A 20020-nucleotide genomic window follows, 5' to 3' on the forward strand; every position below is an offset into this window, starting at 1 on the left:
TCCCCACCCTCCCCTGCCTTTCCCCTTCTCCTTTTCTTCAGAAGGGATCAGGGAGAACTTTCTCAAACAAAATGATCATGTGGCTTGGGGTAGTTGAAAATAGAGTGCCACAGACCCAGGCGGCAGCTATACTCCAAAGCCTTACCTTTTTCTCGAAGGGGTCAGAATGAGAGAGGGTTTGGGGAGCCAGCTTCTAATACCCGTCTCCTTTTTTCTTCTCCTAATCCTGTGTTCCCAATGATGATGTCTTCAGGAAATGCCACAGATATCAATGACAACAGGTACACCAGTCCCCGTTGCTCTTGAGTTCTCTGGGTGGGACCAGAAGAAATGGTTCTATTTCCCTTGTGCCCTACTTAGAGGGTCTCTGGAGCCTGCAGGGAGAGGAGGAAGAAACGAGAACCACTCTCGCCATCACCCTGTTGTCCCGAAGATCTGCTCATCCCCTGCCTCTTGGTGCAGAGAGCACATCCCCTCTTCCAGTCCCACCTGTGGCTTCTCCCCATTCCGGCATGGGGGCTGGGGGAGTGCCATGGCCATCTGATGACCTGGGTTTTTCTCTCCTTCCTTTGGGAACTCTGTGACCTTGGGCAAGTCAGCTTCATCTCTCCAGCCTTGGTTTTCCTCGTATTCCTGTAAACCCTGAATAGTCCCTGCCTTTTGTTGTCTCACAGCGATATGCTATGAGAGCAAAGTGATGGGAATGTTCTCCTTTATACGGAGCTGACAATGCTGGGTCTGTTCTTCTAGGAGTGACTTGCCGTGCGGCTATGAGGCTGAGGACCAGGCCAAGCTTTTCCCTCTCCACCAAGAGACGGCAGCCAGCTAATCTCCCTCATGGACTGTCGCGTACCTGCACTTTCAGGTAGCTTCAGGCTGCTCCCTCTGACCAGCCTCCGGTGGCCTCCTGTCTTGCCTTCAGCCTCTTTGTTTCTCCTGCTTTTTTTCATCATCTCAAAACTTTTACTATATAATTGTCCCTCAGCTCCTGCTTTCCCTGCCTGGGGGATACGTCCCCACTGGCCCCCAGGCTCTGGACACTGATGATGTACCCCTGCTGATGCTTTCCCGTGGCCCAAGTAGTAGCCGCCGTACTGCCTGTCTGCCACTAGGGGTCACTGCCACATCAAAAAGAGCGAGCAGGCGCGGTGCCCATCTAGAGCCACGCCCACGCCTGGGAATGGAGTGGGTATTAGGAGACCTTGAGAGATCATCTCAGCCCCCTCTCTGCCTCCACCCTAAAATAATTTTGGATGGATGGGTATTTTCCGAACCAAGATACCTCCAGTAAAGGAGGCATTGGCTTCATTCCCGTACCTGTGTCCCATACACCTCATATCTGTGTAGGTCACCAAGAAGCTTTCGGAAACGCCCCGGGAGGTCTGACTTGTCTCTATACTGCAGTGTCAGCACTCCCCTGCCACCTTGCTCAGCGGAGGTGGAAGAGAGCTGTGTTCCCCTCTCAGCCCCCCTTATTCCACCTCTGTCCCCGGTCCTCTCCAGCAGCTCGGGCACCTTCCTGGTGCTTGTGTGTCACCGGGCTTCTCACTTGCTTTGGGGCCCAGAACTGGACCGTAGGAGCCTGTCTTACTGTCCCCTTTGGGTCTCGGGCGAACGAGAAATGAGAGGAATATGGCCAGTCTCTTGCTGGGCTGCGTCCACAGCGAGCCCTCTCTGGGGTTTTCCAGGGTAGTAGGCCCGGCACACCCAGGCAGAAATGCGTGAGGGGGAGGGAAGGAGGGATGGGGAAGAAGGAGGAAGGGCTGGAGTACAGGAGCAGGGGCCGGGAGAGTGGTGTCCGCTTGTTGGTATTAAAGGAACAAGATTGTAAATCAAAGTTTATACAAATGCCACCTGTTCCTGTTGAGTGCCTGGACTGCAAAGTGGTTCCTCACAACCTCTTTCTCTTTCTTCCCCAGTTTCTAAGAGGGACTGAGGCCTCTCCTCTCAGCATGCTGCAAACCTGTGGTCTCTGATACTAACAACTCCTTCCCAAGCCTCGTTCAACTGTACTGTTTGATGTCTTCTCTTACTCTGTATCTCTTTGTACTCTGTATCTATATATCAAAAGCTGCTGCTATGTCTCTCTCTTCTCTCTGTCTTACTAAGTATCTAATGATGTATTTAGCAATTTCTAAGCATAGTATATTCTCCTCATTTGGGGCAATAGGGAGGAGGGTGAATGTTTCTTCTTTCAAACATGCGTCTCTCACACTGAGTGGTGTTACTCATGGAGATGATAAAAGGAAAAACGGGAGCTCGAGGGCTGTGATCCTTCACACACACACACACAAATGCACACACACATGCACACACGCACGCACACAAAGCCTTAAGCAGAAGAGTGTCTTAGCATCATAAGAAGATACAGAAATAGACTCTTCCCCCTCCTCTTACACAGTGCAGGGTAGGGTAACATGGAAGGACTGCTAAATTACACGTAGAGTTTTCTTCATATACCCCTCAACAGCACCGAGGGAGTCTGGGTGTGCAACCCCACCCTCCATAGTGCACCTTTTGCCTTCCTCTTCCTGTCCCGACCCCTGCCCCAATGACTGAGGACGTGGGTTGTTCAAGGAGCTATTTCCCTTTCTCCTCAAAACTCCTTTTGATATTCTCTGGCCCAGAACTCATGAACAGAGCCTAGAGTTGCTTTAAAATACTTTGAAAATGTGAGGGGGCAGACCCTTCCCAACAGTCTGTCAATGATTGCTCATCAGCCAGGTGAGAGTTATAGGCAAGTGTGGTCAGATGATTGCTTCTTTGGGTTTGGGGGTGAGCAGGTGGGGAAATTCCAAGTATTTTTTGCCACAGTGATGAGCTGGATTCCTTTCTCCGTCCCATATTGGGCTGCATGTTCTTCCCATCTCCACCTTTTGGTTTGGGACCTTCCAGTTCATTGGCAAAATATCTATCTCAAGATGCCTTCCCTTCAGGCTAGAGCCTGACCTATCCCCATGATGCATTAAAAAAATTTTGTTTGACAGAATCCCTTTGATAATGTCCCCATCTGGTTTTAAGTGCACTTTAAAGAAAGGGGCAGAGAAGATTTTCCAGACTGGGGGAGGGTGGTGAGAGGGGAGTTCTCTCCCCCCAACACTGCCCCATGTAATTGATAGGACTGTTATTTTGGTTTCAGACATCCTTTCCTTCCACATGGTGCTAAGGTGGTTTTCTAGGTAACTACAGGGATGGAGAGTGGAGGTCAAAATCAAGAAAGTCCAAATCAAGAAAGTCTGGTGTCCAAATACCCAGTCTTACATAGGATGGAAAAACAGGATCCCCCAGCAGCAGGGCAACCATCACCTAGCCTCTGAAGCAGGAAAGAAAGCATGGTGTGAGTGCCAGCTTATACATACAGGCCGTATTGGCCTGGGACTCCTTCAAGGGGAAAAGTTCCTTTTTCCTTTACCTGTTGGGCCTCTCTTAGCAATTATGGAAAAATGCAGGGAAAAATTGACCAGCAGGGTGTAGAGTAAATCCAAGGCAGTGATATTCAAACATTTTAAAAATAAATCTTATCTAGAACCCTGATATAAAAAATAACCCAAAGTGATGCAGACCTGGGCAGTTTACATTTTCTTTATTTGGTGGAAAATGCTTCATTAGTGGAGGAGCTCTTGAATGGTCCTAAGAGTTCAGAACCTGAGGGTTCTGCAGAGTTGTTTGCAAACCACTGCTCTGAGGGAAAGGGGTTCAACCTGGCTCCCCTGCCCCAAGCCCCTAACTCAGAGCAGAGAGGGAAAGGCCCAATGGGAGAAGGAGGAAGATGCCTGTGCACCTGGAGATTTGAGCTACAGGGCACCTGAGAAGCCAGTGGGAGTAATCTTGCCACCAAATGATTCTTTTAAAACGCATAAGGAAACGTGAAGGTGTCGGGCGGGTGAGGAGAGAGATGTAAGGGAAACACAATTCACTTACATAAATAAGAACACACACACAAGGCCTTCATCAGAAACTTCACTTTACATCCCCCCACCCCAGCATCCCTTTCCAGAAAGCCAGGGTCACCATAAGGGCACCTGGCCTGCTCACTCACATCTGCCAAAATGTTGCATGCCGGCGTGGAAGACAAACCAAACCGCACAAACCCCAGTGTGTATTTACTTGATGTACATAGATACCTTGAAAATAAAATAAATTCAATGATGACTCTGCGGTGTTGTAAATCTTTATCCCTCCCCGATCCCACTCCCTTACTTGCACGTAATGACATTTGACAGTGTGGTATATATCCTTCCAGATGTTTTCCTATATATTTACACATATTTGTTTTCCCCACTTGACAATATATTCTGGAGATGTTTCGTGTCATTTTACATAAATTTCCCTCATTAAAATAGTGGTGCCTGGGTGACTCAGTTGATTAAGTGTCCGATTCTTGATTTTGGCTCAGGTCATGATCTCAGGGTCGTGGCATCGAGCCAGTGTTGGGCTGTGCTCAGCATGGAGTCTGCTTAAGAGATTCTCTCCCTCTGCCACTCCCCGGCTCATGTACCCACTCTAAAAATAAATAAACGAATCTTTAAAAAATTTACCTCATTAAAATATATAATTTTTTTATTAACTTATCCTATGATTTATTAAACCAGTCCACTACTGGTGAACATCAATCTAGGTTGTTTGTAGTTTTTAACAAAAAATGGTATCCCATTCTCTTCATTTTTTCCCTCAGACCATCACCTTGGTCCCAGTGTCAGTTCTGTCCCTCTCCAATGGGACTCCACCCCTCCTTTGCCAACAGCTCAGTTCTCTTGTCCCAAGATCATCTGCCACATTCACCCTTCTAACTCCCATTTTATTTTATTTTGTAAGTAAGCAAGCTGTATGCCCAGCGTGGGGCATGAACTCACGGCCTGGAGGTCAAGAGGAACACGCTCTACCAACTGAGGCAGCCAAGCACCCCCTAAACCCCATTTTAGAGGATACCCTTACGTGTCCTCTCTGCTCATACTTGGAGCTTCTGAGATGAATGGAGAAAAGTGCATGACCAAAACACTGGGGCAACTGAAAGCCTAGGAAGCTAACTGGCCCTTTGGTGCTGCTCAACCGCTTCTGTGTATCCCTACTCGGTTTCCTCCCTTGCCTACCAGAGCAGGTGGTCAAAACTCCAGATCCCTTCTCACCTCCCCTATTAGGCAAACAAGGCAATTGAGCATGAAATTCTTCATGTGCTCTCCATCCCTACACACTTACCTATATCTGCACTGATCCTTTCCTTTCTTCCCCCTAACAAGTGATAAATCTCTCTTCTCTGGACTAAAGCAAGTCCCTTCTAGATCCTTCATTCTTGAGATACTTACATAGATCCAATATATACAATATCTAAAAGTGATGCAGATGGGCAGTTTGCATCTTCTTTGTGATTTCTCCCCTTCTCCTTGTAAGGTCTCCCTGAAAAGTGTGTTTCTTTTATTTTTTTAAGTAATCTCTACTCTCAACATGGGGCCCAAACTCACAATCCTGAGATCGAGAATCACATGCTCTACTGACTGAACCAGCCAAGTGTGCCCTGAAAAGTGTGTATTTTTACCATGTTTCTCTATAAGTGACTCCCCATCTTGTTTTCTTATAGCCAAATTTCCTGACAAAGTCCCAAGCTTCCCCCCCCTTCTTCACCTCCCATTCGTTCCTCGGCTCACCTTGAACTGGCTCTTGTTCTGCTGAAACTGCTTTCTGAAGGTCACTAGTTGCCAAATACAATGGGCACTTCTCCATCCTTGTCTTGCTTCACCTCTTCATGACATGTGCCACTGCTCTCTACTCCTTCCTTCTGGAAACTCTACTCCCTGGTTTGTGACCCTGCTCTCCTGGTTCCTTTTATCGCTCAGTTTTCTCCCACTAGCCTCTTTTTTTTTTTTTTTTTAAGATTTTATTTATGTATTCAACAGAGATAGAGACAGCCAGAGAGAGAGGAAACACAAGCAGGGGGAGTGGGAGAGGAAGAAGCAGGCTCATAGCGGAGGAGTGTTCTCCCACTAGCCTCTTAAATGCTGGTCTATACCAAGGTTCTTGCTTTCTCTAGAAGGTGCCATCCACACCCCCTGATTCCATAACAATTACTCAATCTGTATCTGCAGCCCAGACTATTCTGAGCTTTGGGCTCACATGTTCAATTGCCCTCAGGTACCTCAAACACATTCCAAACTGAACTTTTCACCAAACTGCTCCTTTGCATGTCAGCACCACCATGTCTCCTCACCTTAGCCAGAAGCCTGGGATTCAATCTCAAGGTCTCCCTTTCCCTCAAGTCCCATATCCACTAAGAATTTTCCAAATTGACATCAAACTCTACCTTTATTTTTTTTTAGTAATTTTTATTTTGTTATATTAGTCACCATACAGTACATCCCTAGTTTTTGATGTAAAGTTCCATGATTCATTATTTGCGTATAACACCCAGGGCACCATGCAATACGTTCCCTCCTTACTACCCATCCCCAGCCTATCCTAATCCGCCCCCCAAGCCCTCAGTGTGTTTCCCAGAGTCCACAATCTCTCATGGTTCATTCCCCCTTCTGTTTACTCCCCCTTCATTCTTCCCTTCCTTCTCCTACCAAGCTTCCTATTTCTTATGTTCCATAAATGAGTGAAACCATATAATAAATTGTCTTTCTCTGCTTGATTTATTTCACTTAGCATAATCTCCTCCAGTCCCGTCCATGTTGCTGCAAATGTTGTGTAATCGTTCCAAACTCTACCTTTAGATGCCATTCCCTTCTTTCCATCCCAACAGCCACTGTTTTAGTCCACCACCTCGTGCCTACACTTTTGGGATACTCCAGGCACCCCCCAGAATGATGCTTGCGTGGTCCTTGTAAAAGCCCATTTAATCCATCCAAACCACTTAAGGGATCTCCTATTTCGTAAAGAAATACTTTTGGGTGAGCCTCAAGCGAGAGGTTACTCCTAGAAACTGGACAAAACCGGAAGGCAACGACTTTGCAGCAAAGGAGCCGCCGACCTGGGAGTGAACGCGGCCGGCGTAGGCCGCATCCCCGCCGCCTTGGTGGCAGGGCCGGGCCTGGCCGACAGCCCACAGCCCGCCGGGAGCGCGGCTTCCGTGCACCCGCCCCTGCGCCAGGTGAGCCCACCCACCGCGCGGGCGTTGGGGCGGGCGGGCGCCAGGGGGCGGAGCCAGCCCCGCACCGCCCTGCTGCGCGCCTGCGGGCCAGCCTCCGGTCACGTGACGGCGGCCCAGGTGAGCACCGCTTCCGGGGTCGGGAGCCCTCTTCGCCGCCGGCTCCGGCTTCCAGTTCATCGGGTGCACGGGAGAGGGTGACTATGGCGTCCTCCTCTGTCCCGCCGGCCACCGTACCGGCGGCGACAGCGGCCCCGGGTCCGGGTTTCGGCTTCGCCTCCAAAACCAAGAAGAAGCATTTCGTGCAGCAGAAGGTGAAGGTGTTCCGGGCGGCCGACCCGCTGGTGGGTGTGTTCCTGTGGGGCGTAGCCCACTCGGTGAGACCCGGCACTAGCACCCCCAGAAGCCCTATCCGAACCCCGCTGCTCTTGCTCCTCCGGGCGTCCCTGTTTCCAGGCTCCCGCCTCCGGAGCCCTTCGCGCTGCCACTTTTCCCCCGCGGCTGTCCTGGTCCCTGGCCACCAAACCCCAGGCGTTCCCCGGCGTATCTTCTCGCTCTAGACGTTGTTGTTGTTGTTTCTTTTTTGAAATGTGGACTTTTGTTTCCCCCTCCGCCCTCTATTCCACCACTCTAGTTACGTCTTCTCCACCTGAAATCCAGCTCGCTGCCTCCTTCCTGCCAGGTCCAGCCTCAGCCGCAGGCCGCGGAGACTGGCCGGACCCGGCTTCAGCTGGAAGGACGTTAGGGGGAGTGGCTCTTCAGGGTTGGTGGTGGTGAGGTCTCCGGTGAGAGTTTGCGTGTGGAAGGGGAGCAGGGAAGGTAGTCGAATGAGGGGGATAGTACACTTTCCTTTCTAAGCTGCTGTCCTTGATTTTGGAACCTTGGCTCTGGGGGAAGCTCCAGGCTTTCCTAGACCTTCTAATCATGCCTGTCCCTTCCAGAGGTACAGCATTTCCGAGAAGCAACCCACCCTGAGCCTCATTAAGGCGTATGTATGGTATATATATATGCCTTTGGTCTTAACTGCATCCCCATTGCTGGCTGGAGTGCTGGTGTTTGGTGTAAGTGGGGGGGTCATCTTTGACCAAAGAGATGGCTGAGCAGCTGTGGTCCTGGGGATGCTATGATGGTGAACTTTAGAAACAGGTAGATTGTATGGCCTGGGAATCAGGAGGAGGCCAAAGAGGCCAGTGTGTCTCTTTTCCTTCACTCAGGTGAAGGAAGCACGGCCGTTGCTCCTCTTCCCTTAGATTTGGAGTGGGAGGGATGCAGGGTCCTGGACTGTAACAGGCAATATTTTATAAATCAATTTCCTTGAATCCTTACAGTCATGGCAGGGTTGTGGAGGTGGACCGGGGTGAGGTAGAGTACAATTTTTTGTCTCCTCCTTAATTTGTAGTTTCCAATGTCTTTTGGTGGGGGGGGGGCTCTGTATTTGTTTTTGTGGTTCTGTGGACCGCTCCCTTAGTATCCATGCTAAGGCACTCGGTATGGGCAAAGCTGATGGAGGTAGAGCTGTCTTTCACGTGTACTTTCCAGGTGACCCATCCATCTCTTCGGGAAGCTGAACAGGGAGGATTTTTCTTTAGTAAGGGTTGAGGGAGTTACACATGAGAGCTGCCTCAATTTCCCTAGGTATATATACTTTAAGCTCCAACACCCCACCCTGCAGCCAACCCACATTTACTTCAAGTGTCTAGAGTGGAGAATTCCTTGAACATATGTCTTAGTGATGATTCAGCCTGCTTAACAGCAGGTGGCGAGGAGGGGGCATGAAGAACTATAGCTGAATTTTAGGCTGGGAATCTCAAGTGACTTTTTTTTTTTTTCCTGGAGAAATCTGTTCTGTCCTCCTTTTCTACTGAGAATGAGAGGAGCACGGTTTCACTGCAATCTGTGGGATTTAGGTTAGACTGCACTTCATAACCTCTGTTGAATGATCAAGTAAACATAGGTAAGACATCCTTTTATTCATTTAAGAAACACCTCAGGACCCCTTGTGCCGAACATTGTGCTAGCTAGGCACCTGGGAGACACAGACAGCTACAACTGGTCCTTGCCCTCGAAGAGCTCACAATGTAGGTAGGGAACTTATATAAACTAGCCATTAGAGTCATATGATAAGTGCACTATTCAAGGTGGGTGAGCGGTACTGTGACAACGCTGGGGAGAAAACACATCTCCTCGGGATTTCTTCGTACAGGGACCCCCTTTTGACCCAGAATTAGCAGATGGATGATTCTGGGGGCCGAGGAAAGCATGTGTTGCTTGCAAGCATCCTTTGGGCCGTGGGCCGGCTTGACTTTAAGAACAGACACTAATGAGCTCATACCCTCTGCCTGCATGCATGCATTCCCTCTGAAATCAGCTGCTCTTCTCTTACTTTACACCCAGGCAGGTGGGGGCCTATAGAGAGACCTGGGTCAGGGTGGTCTGGAAGGCCTGGTCCTGTTTGTAAGGAGATGCCTCTTGTAGGACGTGGACTTCTCATTCTTTTTGCTGTGGACTCCTCAGAGTCCCATTAACTCTCTTGTCTACTTCAAAAAAAAAAAAATGCCTTTTGTTTTGTTTTTAATGGAGCATGGAACTGTTTGTCTTGAGTGTTTTGAGTCTGCTGAGGGTATTTTTTTTCTTTAGAACTTCTCACAGCTTTAAAAATAGCCCTGAGCAGCTCACAGGGTTTGCCTAATATAAAATGACTGTTGTGAGCATGAAGTTCCACGGGGGTGGAGTGTGAGGGGCTGTGTGTGTGGGCTGCTTACTGCAGTCCTTGCTGGGCAGCAGGGGAGGTCAGACGCCTTCTCTCACCTCTGGCAAGTAGATGCGTAACCAGTGTTCTTAAAGGAACGACGTTTGAGTTGCCCTTTTCTGACTGTTGCCCAGATACACGGTAGAAGTAGCTCTCCCCACCCCTACTCACTGGCTCCCTATTCTGGTTTCGGCTTCTCAGATCAATGAGCTCAGCCAGGTGCCTCCCCCCGTGATGCTGCTGCCAGACGACTTTAAGGCTAGCTCCAAGATCAAGGTCAACAATCACCTTTTCCACAGGTATGTGGAGATCCCTGCTCTTCTCCTGTCAACCTTCCTAGAAGAGTAATACATAATTTTAAGAGTTAAGTGTCAGTGAATTGAAGGCAGTTTACAAGTTCTGTGTTCTAACCCCCTTCCCAGTGCAGAGATTCAGTATCATGCAAGAAACCATTAAAATAACTTCCAGTGTTCTCTACACCCGTATACATTTGTAATAGTTTGTTTCTTATCTAGCCTGGCAATACCACAGGGTAAATACATTTAGATGCCCTTACCATTAGCGTCTGATAGAGACTCCCTGAAAGAAATATCTGAGTCTAGGTGCTTCTGGTATCAGAAGATGCCATTCAAAACAGTGGCACCTGTTGCCGATTTTAGGATGTCTCAAACTTGCAGGAGATTTGGGAAACGATTCTGTTTAAACGGGCATTAAATCCTGGTTCTACTTAAGCTACTTACCAGCTCTGTGTTTGAAGCAGGTCACTCAACCACCCTGAGCCCCAGTCTCCCCTTCTATAAAATGGGAATAATATACCTTTAAAGGACTTCACAAGAGTTTTATGAGAATCAAATAAGGTAAATGTGTGAAGGTGCTCTATAAACTGTCAAGCCCTATATAAATGTAAGGTAATATTGTTACTTTGTTTTCTCACCTTGAAAACCCCTATTTCAGGGAAAATCTGCCTAGTCATTTCAAGTTCAAGGAGTATTGCCCCCAGGTCTTCAGGAACCTCCGTGATCGATTTGGCATTGATGACCAAGATTACCTGGTGAGAGTCCTTTTTTGGGTGAGGGGAGTCCTTTCTCCCTGGCAACCGGGGAATCCTTGGGCCAGTCATGTTTGGAGACATGAGAGCTTTGGCAAGTCTGATTCTTTACCTGTTTGTAGTCACAGGCATCTTCAAAAATCTGTTGAAAGCCATTAACCCTGTCCTTGGGGAAACATGTAGCTACATTAAAATTTTTGCTTTCACTTTCATTCAGTCCGGATGAAGAACCCCTGCTCAGCCTTTTATCCAGGGGTTTTATCCACTTCCAGACACAGTCACTTGACCATTATCCTATGACTTGCATCCCCATACAAAGAGGGAAAGAGCCTCTGGCCTGTGTTCCCAGGTTTCCCTCACCCGAAGTCCCCCAAGTGAAAGTGAAGGCAGCGACGGCCGCTTCCTTATCTCCTACGATCGAACTCTGGTCATCAAAGAAGTATCCAGTGAGGACATTGCTGACATGCATAGCAACCTCTCCAACTACCACCAGGTCAGGCGGCTCTCCAGCTTCATTCTTGCCTTCTCCTCTCTATTCATAGGTTAGCTGCTAAAGTACCTTGGGAAATTTCCCATCTCTTCTCCTCCCTACAACCCATTTTGCTGCCCAAGAAGCACTTGACATCATGTTTTTGAAAACTAGGAGTTTCAGAAAAAGCCTTTGCATACCTCTTTGTGTCTGACCAAATAGGAGAAGTTAGACATGTTCCTTCTCATTTGGTATTTACAATCTAGAACCGCTGTGGCTTGCTACATAAAGGGCACACATAGAGCAAAGTATGAACTATAGATTGAGCCAGAATTAGGTGAAGTGTTAATAGCAGATATACTGTCAGGAACAAATGGGTTTTGAGGAGAAAATCAGGATAAGTGTGCAGTTGGGGACAAATTTAAGGGGAGAAGCCATGATCATATCTAGTCCTAAGTGGGATTAGGGAGCCTATTCTGTCTGATCAAATTAACTTGGAATGTGGAGTTTCTGGAATATTTTGCCTGAATATCTTCCAGTATCTTCCAACTGAAAAAACTATCTCCCCGAGGTCAACGAGCAAGGAACAAATAAAAGACTCGAAAACTGATTGGTTTACTCAACGAACACTGAATGTCCGTTATCACCGGACCCCCCATGAGGCAGCAGAGAAAGGTGGATGAGGAAGAGGCTCGGGACGGTCTCGCAGTCTGACGGCAGAGGGCGGGAAAGCAGCATGAGCACACGGGGGGGGGGGGGGGGGGGCGGGGTGTGCCGCAGTAGAAGCGGTACGGAGTGCTGTGGGGGTGCAGAGGAAGAGCACCCTAACCTCCCTGGGGCACGAGGTGCACTGGGAGGCTGAAGGAGAGTTTTTAGAGAGAGTAGCATAGGAGTTGATGCTTGAAAGACTAGTATGGACTCCTTAGACAAGCTGGAAGAAAGCATTCTAGGCAAAGGAAAACCTGTCAAGGCACAGAGCTGCGAGAGAGGTATGTTATTTAGAAATAGCCCCCTGACTGCATTTTCAAGAACGGGCTGGAGAGGGGACGACTGGGAGTGAAGAGTGAGCAGGTAGGAGGGAATGAGAACAGTCTCTGTGAGCAAGGACCAAGGCTGGAGGAGCCCTGGCGGCCAAAATGCAGAGGAAGACCTGTGGGAGACTTGTGCGAATTGAGGCCAAGTGGCCTTCAGATTTCTGCTTCAGGATAACTGGGCGTCCACTTATGAATGTTTGGGAAGCAGAAAAAGGTTTTGGGGGGAAGGCTGCTCTGATTTAGACATGTTGAATGTGGGCTCTCTACAGTTCCTCCAGATACAGATGTCCCGTAAGTGGTTGGGGGATGAAGCTCAGGCAAGTAGAAGTGTAGATTTGAGAGTCACACGTGAACAGATGGTGATTAAAACCAGAAATATAGACTAGATTATTGACGGGAAGTGTGTGGAGAAGACATGAAAAGAAGCAAGGAGAGAGGAGAGCCTATAAAGTAGACTTTGAGTTGCCGGGTGCCCTCCTTTGTTCTATGTGGGATTTGAGGAAGAGGGAGGAGAATTGGAAGAGTGGACTAGTGGGAGCTCAGGGTGAAGAGAGTTCCAGAGAGAGACCGGTCAGGAGTATTAAGTGCCCCCTGGTTGAAATACAACAGTAACTACAATGAATACCCGTTGGATTTGGCAACTGAGGGGTTTGAGGAAGGGAGATGTAGATTTCAGAGGAAAAATGAGGGCATGAATCTGATTTCACTGGGTTGAGGTGTGCATGAGAGGAAGTGGATTGACTATTCTGAGAAGGCTGGCTCTGGAGAGAAGTAGGCAGCAGTACTGAGAGAGACAGCTGCATTGAAAGAGGAATAGTTTTTTAAGAATCCAAATTATAAGCCATCATGTGAACATTTTTACTACAGGAATCTGGCCCACCAGGAAACATTAGTCTAGGTAAAATCATTTCACTGGTAAGGAGATGTAATTTTTTTTTTAAAGATTTTATTTATTTATTCGACAGAGATAGAGACAGCCAGTGAGAGAGGGAACACAAGCAGGGGGAGTGGGAGAGGAAGAAGCAGGCTCATAGCAGAGGAGCCTGATGTGGGGCTCTATCCCATAACGCTGGGATCACGCCCTGAGCCGAAGGCAGACGCTTAACCGCTGTGCCACCCAGGCGCCCCAGGAGATGTAATTTCTAATCCTGGTTCTGTTATCACTTGTACTTAAAGAGGGTGTAGGGGAGCCTGGGTGGCTCAGTTGTTTAAGCAGCCTACTCTTGATTTCAGATCAGGTCATGATCTCAGGGTCCTAGGATTGAGCCAGGCTCCGAGCTCAGCAGGGAGTCTGCTTGTCTCTCTCCCTCTGTGCCTCTCTTGTGCCCTCTCTCTCTCCCTCTCTCTTGTTCTCAAGTAAATAAAATCTTTAAAATTAAGAGACATACAGGGGCGCCTGGGTGGCACAGCGGTTAAGCGTCTGCCTTCGGCTCAGGGCGTGATCCCGGCGTTATGGGATCGAGCCCCACATCAGGCTCTTCCACTGTGAGCCTGCTTCTTCCTCTCCCACTCCCCCTGCTTGTGTTACCTCTCTCGCTGGCTGTCTCTATCTCTGTCAAATAAATAAATAAAATCTTTAAAATAAAATAAAATAAAATAAAATTAAGAGACATACAAATGGAATAAATCAGAGGAGATGAGGGTTCAGAAACTGCGTGGATAACCACAGGCCTCTTTAACAAGTCCCCAACACTTTTTTTTTTTTAGATTTTATTTATGTATTTATGTGTGTGTGAGAGAGAGGTGCGTTTGGCAAGGGGTCGGGGGGAGGGAGAGGAAGAGGTGAAAGAATCCCAAGCGGATTCCACAATCTGTGGGGCTCGATCTCACAACCCTGAAATCATGACCTGAGTGGAAACCAAGAGTCAGATGCTCAACTGACTAGCCACCCAGGTGCCCCCCTCCCCCTACCACTTTTGACCTTGTAACCTCTCTACTTGAAGTTGTCTGCCCTACCCTGGAATGGTGGCATTTGCATTCCCATCCCTGGGCTGTTCGTGCATTTACTCCTCTGCTTCTCCCCATTCCTTCCTCCCTTCTACCCCAGTACATTGTGAAGTGCCATGGCAACACACTGCTGCCCCAGTTCCTGGGGATGTACCGGGTTAGCGTGGACAATGAAGACAGCTACATGCTTGTGATGCGTAACATGTTTAGCCACCGTCTTCCTGTGCACAGGAAGTATGACCTCAAGGTAAGGAGAGGATAGCTAGGGCTGAGGGAGAGGCTCCTGACGGCCTGAGAGTGGGGAAGGGCCTGGGAGGGCACCTAGATGGTTCATGTCAAAGGAAAGAAGACTCTGGGTTTGAGTGCTCATCTTAGGAGCTGGATCCTAACTGTTCTTTTAGCTACTTCTGCTGACTTGGTCTTTGGGTCTCTCCACAGGGCTCCCTAGTATCCCGAGAAGCCAGCGATAAGGAAAAGGTGATGCTAATATTAGGTGATGGGGTGAGGGAGGGCAGATAAAGGGACCTCCTTAGGCTAGAGGTAGGGGTCACCAGCTATTTATTCTTATCTTAAACCGCCAAAAGGAAGAGAGGGGTGAACTGGTGTGGATCCAGGGATTCAATGTTTGGAACGGGCAGCGGGAGCAGCTACTTTCTCGCTGGCCTGGGTTATCTCGTGGGGAAGGTTTGGCGATGGATGAAGATGACAAACTTTGGAGCAAAATGCTTACCTTCTACCTCCCACTCTGGGTTCTTGTATTCAAGCAGCTATTTTTGCTTAAGAAGAAGAAAGAAAAGTCAGCATGAGGGGTCTTGGCTGAAAACCATAAGCAGAAGGTAGTGGGATGTGATTTGGGGTACCACTGCAGCGACGGAGTTTGGAGAAGCCACTAGAGCTGAGAACGGCCTCTGGGGCAGCGTGGCAACGTGGAGGCAGAGAGGGGCTGTAACATCTCTCTCCCCTCAAGGCTACTGACTTAGACATAGAGCCCCAGGGAGAGCATTGTTCTCTGGGACCTTGGGGGAAGGTCTGTACTCCTAAGAGGTCCCTTTACTTTCAGGTTAAAGAATTGCCCACCCTTAAGGATATGGATTTTCTCAACAAGAACCAGAAGGTTTATATTGGTGAAGAGGAGAAGAAAGTATTTCTAGAGAAGCTAAAGAGAGATGTGGAGGTGATGATCGGGGTGCTTGGGAAGTGGCTGTTTTCTTTTGCTCCCCATTCCCAATCTGAGGGAACTGCTCCTCCTCCCTTTATTCTTTGGGTTCTCTGCGTGTAGGGGAGTTGGGTATGGGACATGAAAAACCCTTAGAGGTGACCCATGGAGGGGCTGACTAGAATCAGCCAAAAGGATGGCCTCAGATACCAGGACACTGATGTACTACAGGGCAGTGCTATCCTTCCAATCCTCAATTTTCATCTTTCCTTTCCCTGGGAGGGCCCCAGAAACTCAGGAGTGGAGGTATAGGGGTGGTACCTGGGAGTGGGGGGGAGGTCTGAGGTATCTGATTTGTCAGTGGGGTCTCAGTTCCTAGTGCAGCTGAAGATCATGGACTACAGCCTTCTGCTGGGCATCCACGACATCATTCGGGGCTCTGACCCAGAGGAGGAGGGGCCTGTGCGGGAGGAGGAGTCAGAGGGGGATGGGGACTGTGGCCTGACAGGACCACCTGCTCTGGTGGGCTCGTATGGCACTTCCCCTGAGGGTATCGGCGGCTACATCCATTCTCATCGGCCCCTGGGCCCCGGAGAGTTTGAGTCCTTCATTGACGTCTACGCCATCCGGAGTGCTGAGGGTGAGAGAGATCCGGGAAATATTAAGGGTATTGGTTGGGGGGAGGGTTGGCCTTGGGGGACTGAGACCAGGGTGGTGGGAGAGAGGCTGGTTAGCTTTTCAAAACAGATCTGACTGGTTATTGGGGAGAGGGAATTGGGACTATACTTGCTCTTCATTGCTGGTTTCTTTCCCCAGGGGCTCCCCAGAAGGAGGTGTATTTCATGGGACTCATTGACATCCTGACACAGTATGATGCCAAGAAGAAAGCAGCTCACGCAGCCAAAACTGTCAAGCATGGGGTGAGGGTTCCCCAAAGCCTTTCCTTTCCTGTCTTTTGATTCTTTGGGAACAGGGAGCCTTTTGTGCCAGAGCAGTGGGGTGGCAGAAGGACAAAGGGTTGGGTATGGAAGTGCTGTGGAGTGGAATGGAGGGTGGGGGGGAAGGGTGGTGGGGTGGCCTGACACCGTGTTTCATACCTCCTCTCACAGGCTGGGGCAGAGATCTCTACTGTCCATCCTGAGCAGTATGCTAAGCGATTCCTGGATTTTATTACCAACATCTTTGCCTAAGAGACTGCCTGACTCCGTGCTGACTGCTGCTTTATGTCAAGGTGGCAGGGTTCTGAGAGGCTTGGGGGAATGGCGGATGTGCTGACCACTACTTCTTTGCCTCCTCTGTTAAATCCCAGCTACAGGCTCCTTCCATTCACAGAACTCCATCTTGTTGAGTAGGCTCTTTCTGACCCTCAGAAATGCATTCTGCTATCTCCCCCCCGTCCAGTTTCCTTCCTTTTCTCCCTCCCCTCCAGCCATTCTGCTTGCTTCATTAGAGTGTTACTGTTGACTCACTCCCAAGTGCCTTGATCTTTGTAAATGTCCTGTTGTTTCTAGAATGTAGGAGGCGATGGGGGGAGGGGGTTACTTGCCATCTGCAGGACCTGACTGGACAGATGGACCTGGCTCGAGCAACTGCTCTGGATGCACTTTGCTGTGTGGGATGAACTAGGAGTGTCTGAATTTTGCTGATAACTTTATAGAACTCACTGTGGCGCGCTTCCTTCCCAGGAGGCCCTGGGATGGAGGACTTTCAAGATACTACAGTTGTGGGTGCTGGCATGCACACATGTGACGGGATATGGCCCATCTTACACACTAATGGGGTGGGGAGGGGCGAGCTGGCTGGCACCTCACAGAGGCGGGACCCGGGAGGACCCTTGAAATTATGCAGGGAATTGGAAAAGGTGTCTGTCAAGAATTAACTACTCTCCAAACTCTTCCCTCACCCTGCTTTCAACCCCCATCCCTGTACTTCTGGGCACGAGAGCCCCGAGATGGCCAAAGTGTTCAAGCCTGGGTGAGGACATTTTACTGTTGCTGGCAGCTCTTCACCAGGACCTCACACCCCTCCTTGGGCTGGAACCCTTCGGTGGGGGCGTGGGCAGTTTTGGAGGCTGGGATGGTGGGCCAGGGTAAAAGGTTCATTCCCAGTGCTAAATTTCCTCTCTTCATGTCTAGCCATCCCTAAGGTTTTATTCCCAGCAGAAGGGAATATCTCTACCTGGGTCAATCCTGGTCATTTCAAGAGGATGAAGGACTCAAGTGTGGGAAACTCCTCTACTCCTTGGAGGTGTGCACCTAGCATACTTCCTTTCCAGTCCCTTCTCAAACCCTTTTCCCAGTTGGATTTGTTACTCTGTTCTTGTCTGTCTCATCTTATACTGCTACTGTGTCTCCCAGGGGACAGATGGACTTCTTTGTCATCTTCACTCTCCACCCCCAGAGAGGAGTCAGAGCCATAAATCAATCACCCAGCCGCCTCCAAAGAGTTGAAATGACATGTGATAGTCTCAGAATGTAGAGGACTCTGAGGAACCAGATAGTGTCCTCCCTACCCTGATGCCTTTGGGGCTAAGGCAACCATTCTTGCTACCCTCCATCCCCTTTATGGCTTCCACACTTTTTTTTTTTTTTTAACATAAAGATGGGCACTAGCAGCTGGCCTGTGGGGATGCGAGGATTCTTTGCTCTGTATCTAGCTGGACTGATTAGTCTCACGAGAAGTCATAAAGGAGAATTTCTCTCCCCCCTCCATCTTCTGCTCCAAAGGAAGTCACAAGAGGAGTCCACAGTTAAGGATTAGAGCCCCTATGATATCTTCCCATCAGGGGCCTGCTGATCTTTTTCATTCCAGCCGTCTACCTTTCCCCTGTTGAATGCAATAAAACTCCGTGACACCAGCAGCTGTCGCTCTTTAGAAATTGGTTTTCTGACCATGTGGCTGATGTATCATGAGCAGTATGGTCTTTGTTTTGTTGCTTCTGTTTTTCATCTTTTTGTTTTATTAATTAATAAAAAAGATCTTGTGTATTTACTCCCATTGCTGTCACTATATAGGAAATAAATTATTGAATCCATATTCCTTCACAGACATGCCTCCCCCCACCCCCTTTCTGAGGAACCCTGTGCTTAGGAGTGTGGAGACCCCATGAAGAATTCCAATCTTTAAGATGTTGGGCCCCTAACTAAGAATGTGGGTTTCTAGATAGATAGCTGTGAACTTCAAAGGTTGTGAGGGGTGTGCATGGGAATGGAAAGCTTACTCTGGCTTTGTGGGAGTTCAGCTATAGGGGGCCAGGGAGAACAGCTGATGTGGCGCTCCCTCTTCCCCCAGGGTTCTGGGCTTGATCACATACCCATTCCTGCAAAGGTGAGTGAGCCTCTCAGAGCACACTGTCAGGAGCTAAAAGAAGGAACTGGGTGTTTCCCCAGGCTTCCTGGGAAAGATGTCTTCTGTCTGGAGAGCGGGAAGTGTACAGCAGAGTCCTGGGAAAGTGAAGAAAGGGACCAACCCTCCAGCCCAGAGGGGGGAGTGAAGAAAGGGGTGGATACATAGAAGTTGTTGCCAGTCTGGGAGATCAGTACCATTTGGCCGTTTGGCCAAGGAGGTCTTTTGGCTGGTGGAAAAACCTGGCTTGATGTGGCCCCAGGGAAGTGAATTGGACTGGGGGCGGAGATTTCTCTGATGTGGGAAGCAGAACAGAGCAGAGCTGTTTTTTCTTTGAGAGTTTTTAACTCTATTTGAACCATAGACTTGACACCCCCTGTCCCCACCCCAAGGCATTTTTTAAAGGATGTATTTACTTCCCATTTTGCACTGGCCTCAATATCCCTGTTTGTGGAAGCAAAAGTCAGAGGCACTTACCAACACCCATCTGGGAGCAGGTTGTGGGGGTCACAGAAGGTAACAATCTAGGAAAAGGCAAGCGAAAGGGAAGGGGTTGAAATAGTTTAGTCCTGGGGTTTGTTTATTTTTTAGAACCAGTGCTTTTCTTACTATGACTCTTCTTTCCATCCCAAATTATTCCTCAAAGGCCCTTCTAGCAATAGCATAAGGATCACAGAAAAATTGCCCCCTTCCCCACCCACCTAAACCGACACCCCTCGCCCACCCATCCACCACCAGCTTGCAGAAGCTGCCAAGCAGCTGGCTGGAAACGCAGAGGGAGAGGGCCCCTCCCGGGAGGGGGAAGCGAGAAGGGTGGCGTCTTGAAGAGATTTAACGTCCTACCCTCGGATCCACACGCCACCCCCTCCCTCCAAAGACTGGGACGGCGCCTCCATTTTTGTTTTGGGGCGGAAGGGCAGGGGCTCGTGGATGGAAGGGGGTCAAAGGAAACGGTGATTAGCACCTGTACCGGGGAAGCGGGTGCCGTCCTCCCTACTACCCTTTCAGTCTGCACTCCCTCTGCAAACTCCCCCCCACCTTCTCGGGGTCTCCCCCCCCTTGTTGCTAAGGCCCAAACCGTCATCCCAGCAACAGCCTCAGTCATGTGACCGGCAATGGCGGCGCTGACGGGAGGTAGGTGAGCCCGGCGCCCCCCACACCCACCGCGCGCCCCCCGGACCCCGCTCGCAC

At 49.3% G+C, this 20020-nt stretch overlaps 3 protein-coding genes across 7 annotated transcripts in view; all 3 read left to right on the forward strand.

Annotated features, from left to right (window-relative positions):
• Window positions 1-3690, forward strand: part of KIF5A (kinesin family member 5A) — a 28402-nt gene extending 24712 nt beyond the window's left edge. For both annotated transcript variants that reach the window (XM_019796218.2, XM_019796219.2), the window contains 3 exons: window positions 254-281; window positions 751-865; window positions 1920-3690. In XM_019796218.2, coding sequence (XP_019651777.1) covers window positions 254-281; window positions 751-829 — 107 coding nt within the window. In that variant the 3' untranslated portion in view covers window positions 830-865; window positions 1920-3690. The remainder of the gene's footprint in view (window positions 1-253; window positions 282-750; window positions 866-1919) is intronic.
• A 3475-nt stretch (window positions 3691-7165) lies between these two features.
• Window positions 7166-18481, forward strand: PIP4K2C (phosphatidylinositol-5-phosphate 4-kinase type 2 gamma). Of its 4 annotated transcripts, XR_004620729.1 has the most exons (12): window positions 7166-7458; window positions 10032-10129; window positions 10785-10881; window positions 11228-11371; window positions 14429-14575; window positions 14767-14805; window positions 15389-15502; window positions 15857-16124; window positions 16301-16404; window positions 16594-17458; window positions 17620-17731; window positions 17842-18481. XR_004620729.1 is itself a non-coding variant. In XM_011220773.3 (10 exons), exons 1-10 carry the CDS (start codon window positions 7285-7287, stop codon window positions 16672-16674), a joined length of 1266 nt encoding a protein of 421 aa, XP_011219075.2. In that variant the 5' UTR covers window positions 7166-7284; the 3' UTR covers window positions 16675-18481. The 4 variants fall into 4 exon arrangements, 1 of the variants encoding a protein (XP_011219075.2); XR_004620728.1 differs by having other exon boundaries at window positions 16594-17731; XR_004620727.1 differs by having other exon boundaries at window positions 17620-18481.
• Window positions 18482-19944: 1463 nt separating this feature from the next.
• Window positions 19945-20020, forward strand: part of DTX3 (deltex E3 ubiquitin ligase 3) — a 2933-nt gene continuing 2857 nt past the window's right edge. Inside the window, exon 1 of the mRNA XM_034643662.1 lies at window positions 19945-19963. Within this exon, the coding sequence (XP_034499553.1) occupies window positions 19945-19963 (19 nt within the window). The remainder of the gene's footprint in view (window positions 19964-20020) is intronic.

The sequence above is a fragment of the Ailuropoda melanoleuca genome, chromosome 15, assembly GCF_002007445.2.
Source record: "Ailuropoda melanoleuca isolate Jingjing chromosome 15, ASM200744v2, whole genome shotgun sequence".
NCBI classification, from domain to species: domain Eukaryota; kingdom Metazoa; phylum Chordata; class Mammalia; order Carnivora; family Ursidae; genus Ailuropoda; species Ailuropoda melanoleuca.

Coding starts and splice junctions, on each gene's coding strand:
- PIP4K2C (XM_011220773.3), top strand. CDS start 7,285: ATGGCGTCCTCCTCTGTCCCGCCGGCCACCGTACCGGCGGCGACAGCG. Junction 10,130..10,784: donor AACAATCACCTTTTCCACAG/GTATGTGGAGAT, acceptor CCCCTATTTCAG/GGAAAATCTGCCTAGTCATT. Junction 11,372..14,428: donor ACCTCTCCAACTACCACCAG/GTCAGGCGGCTC, acceptor CTTCTACCCCAG/TACATTGTGAAGTGCCATGG.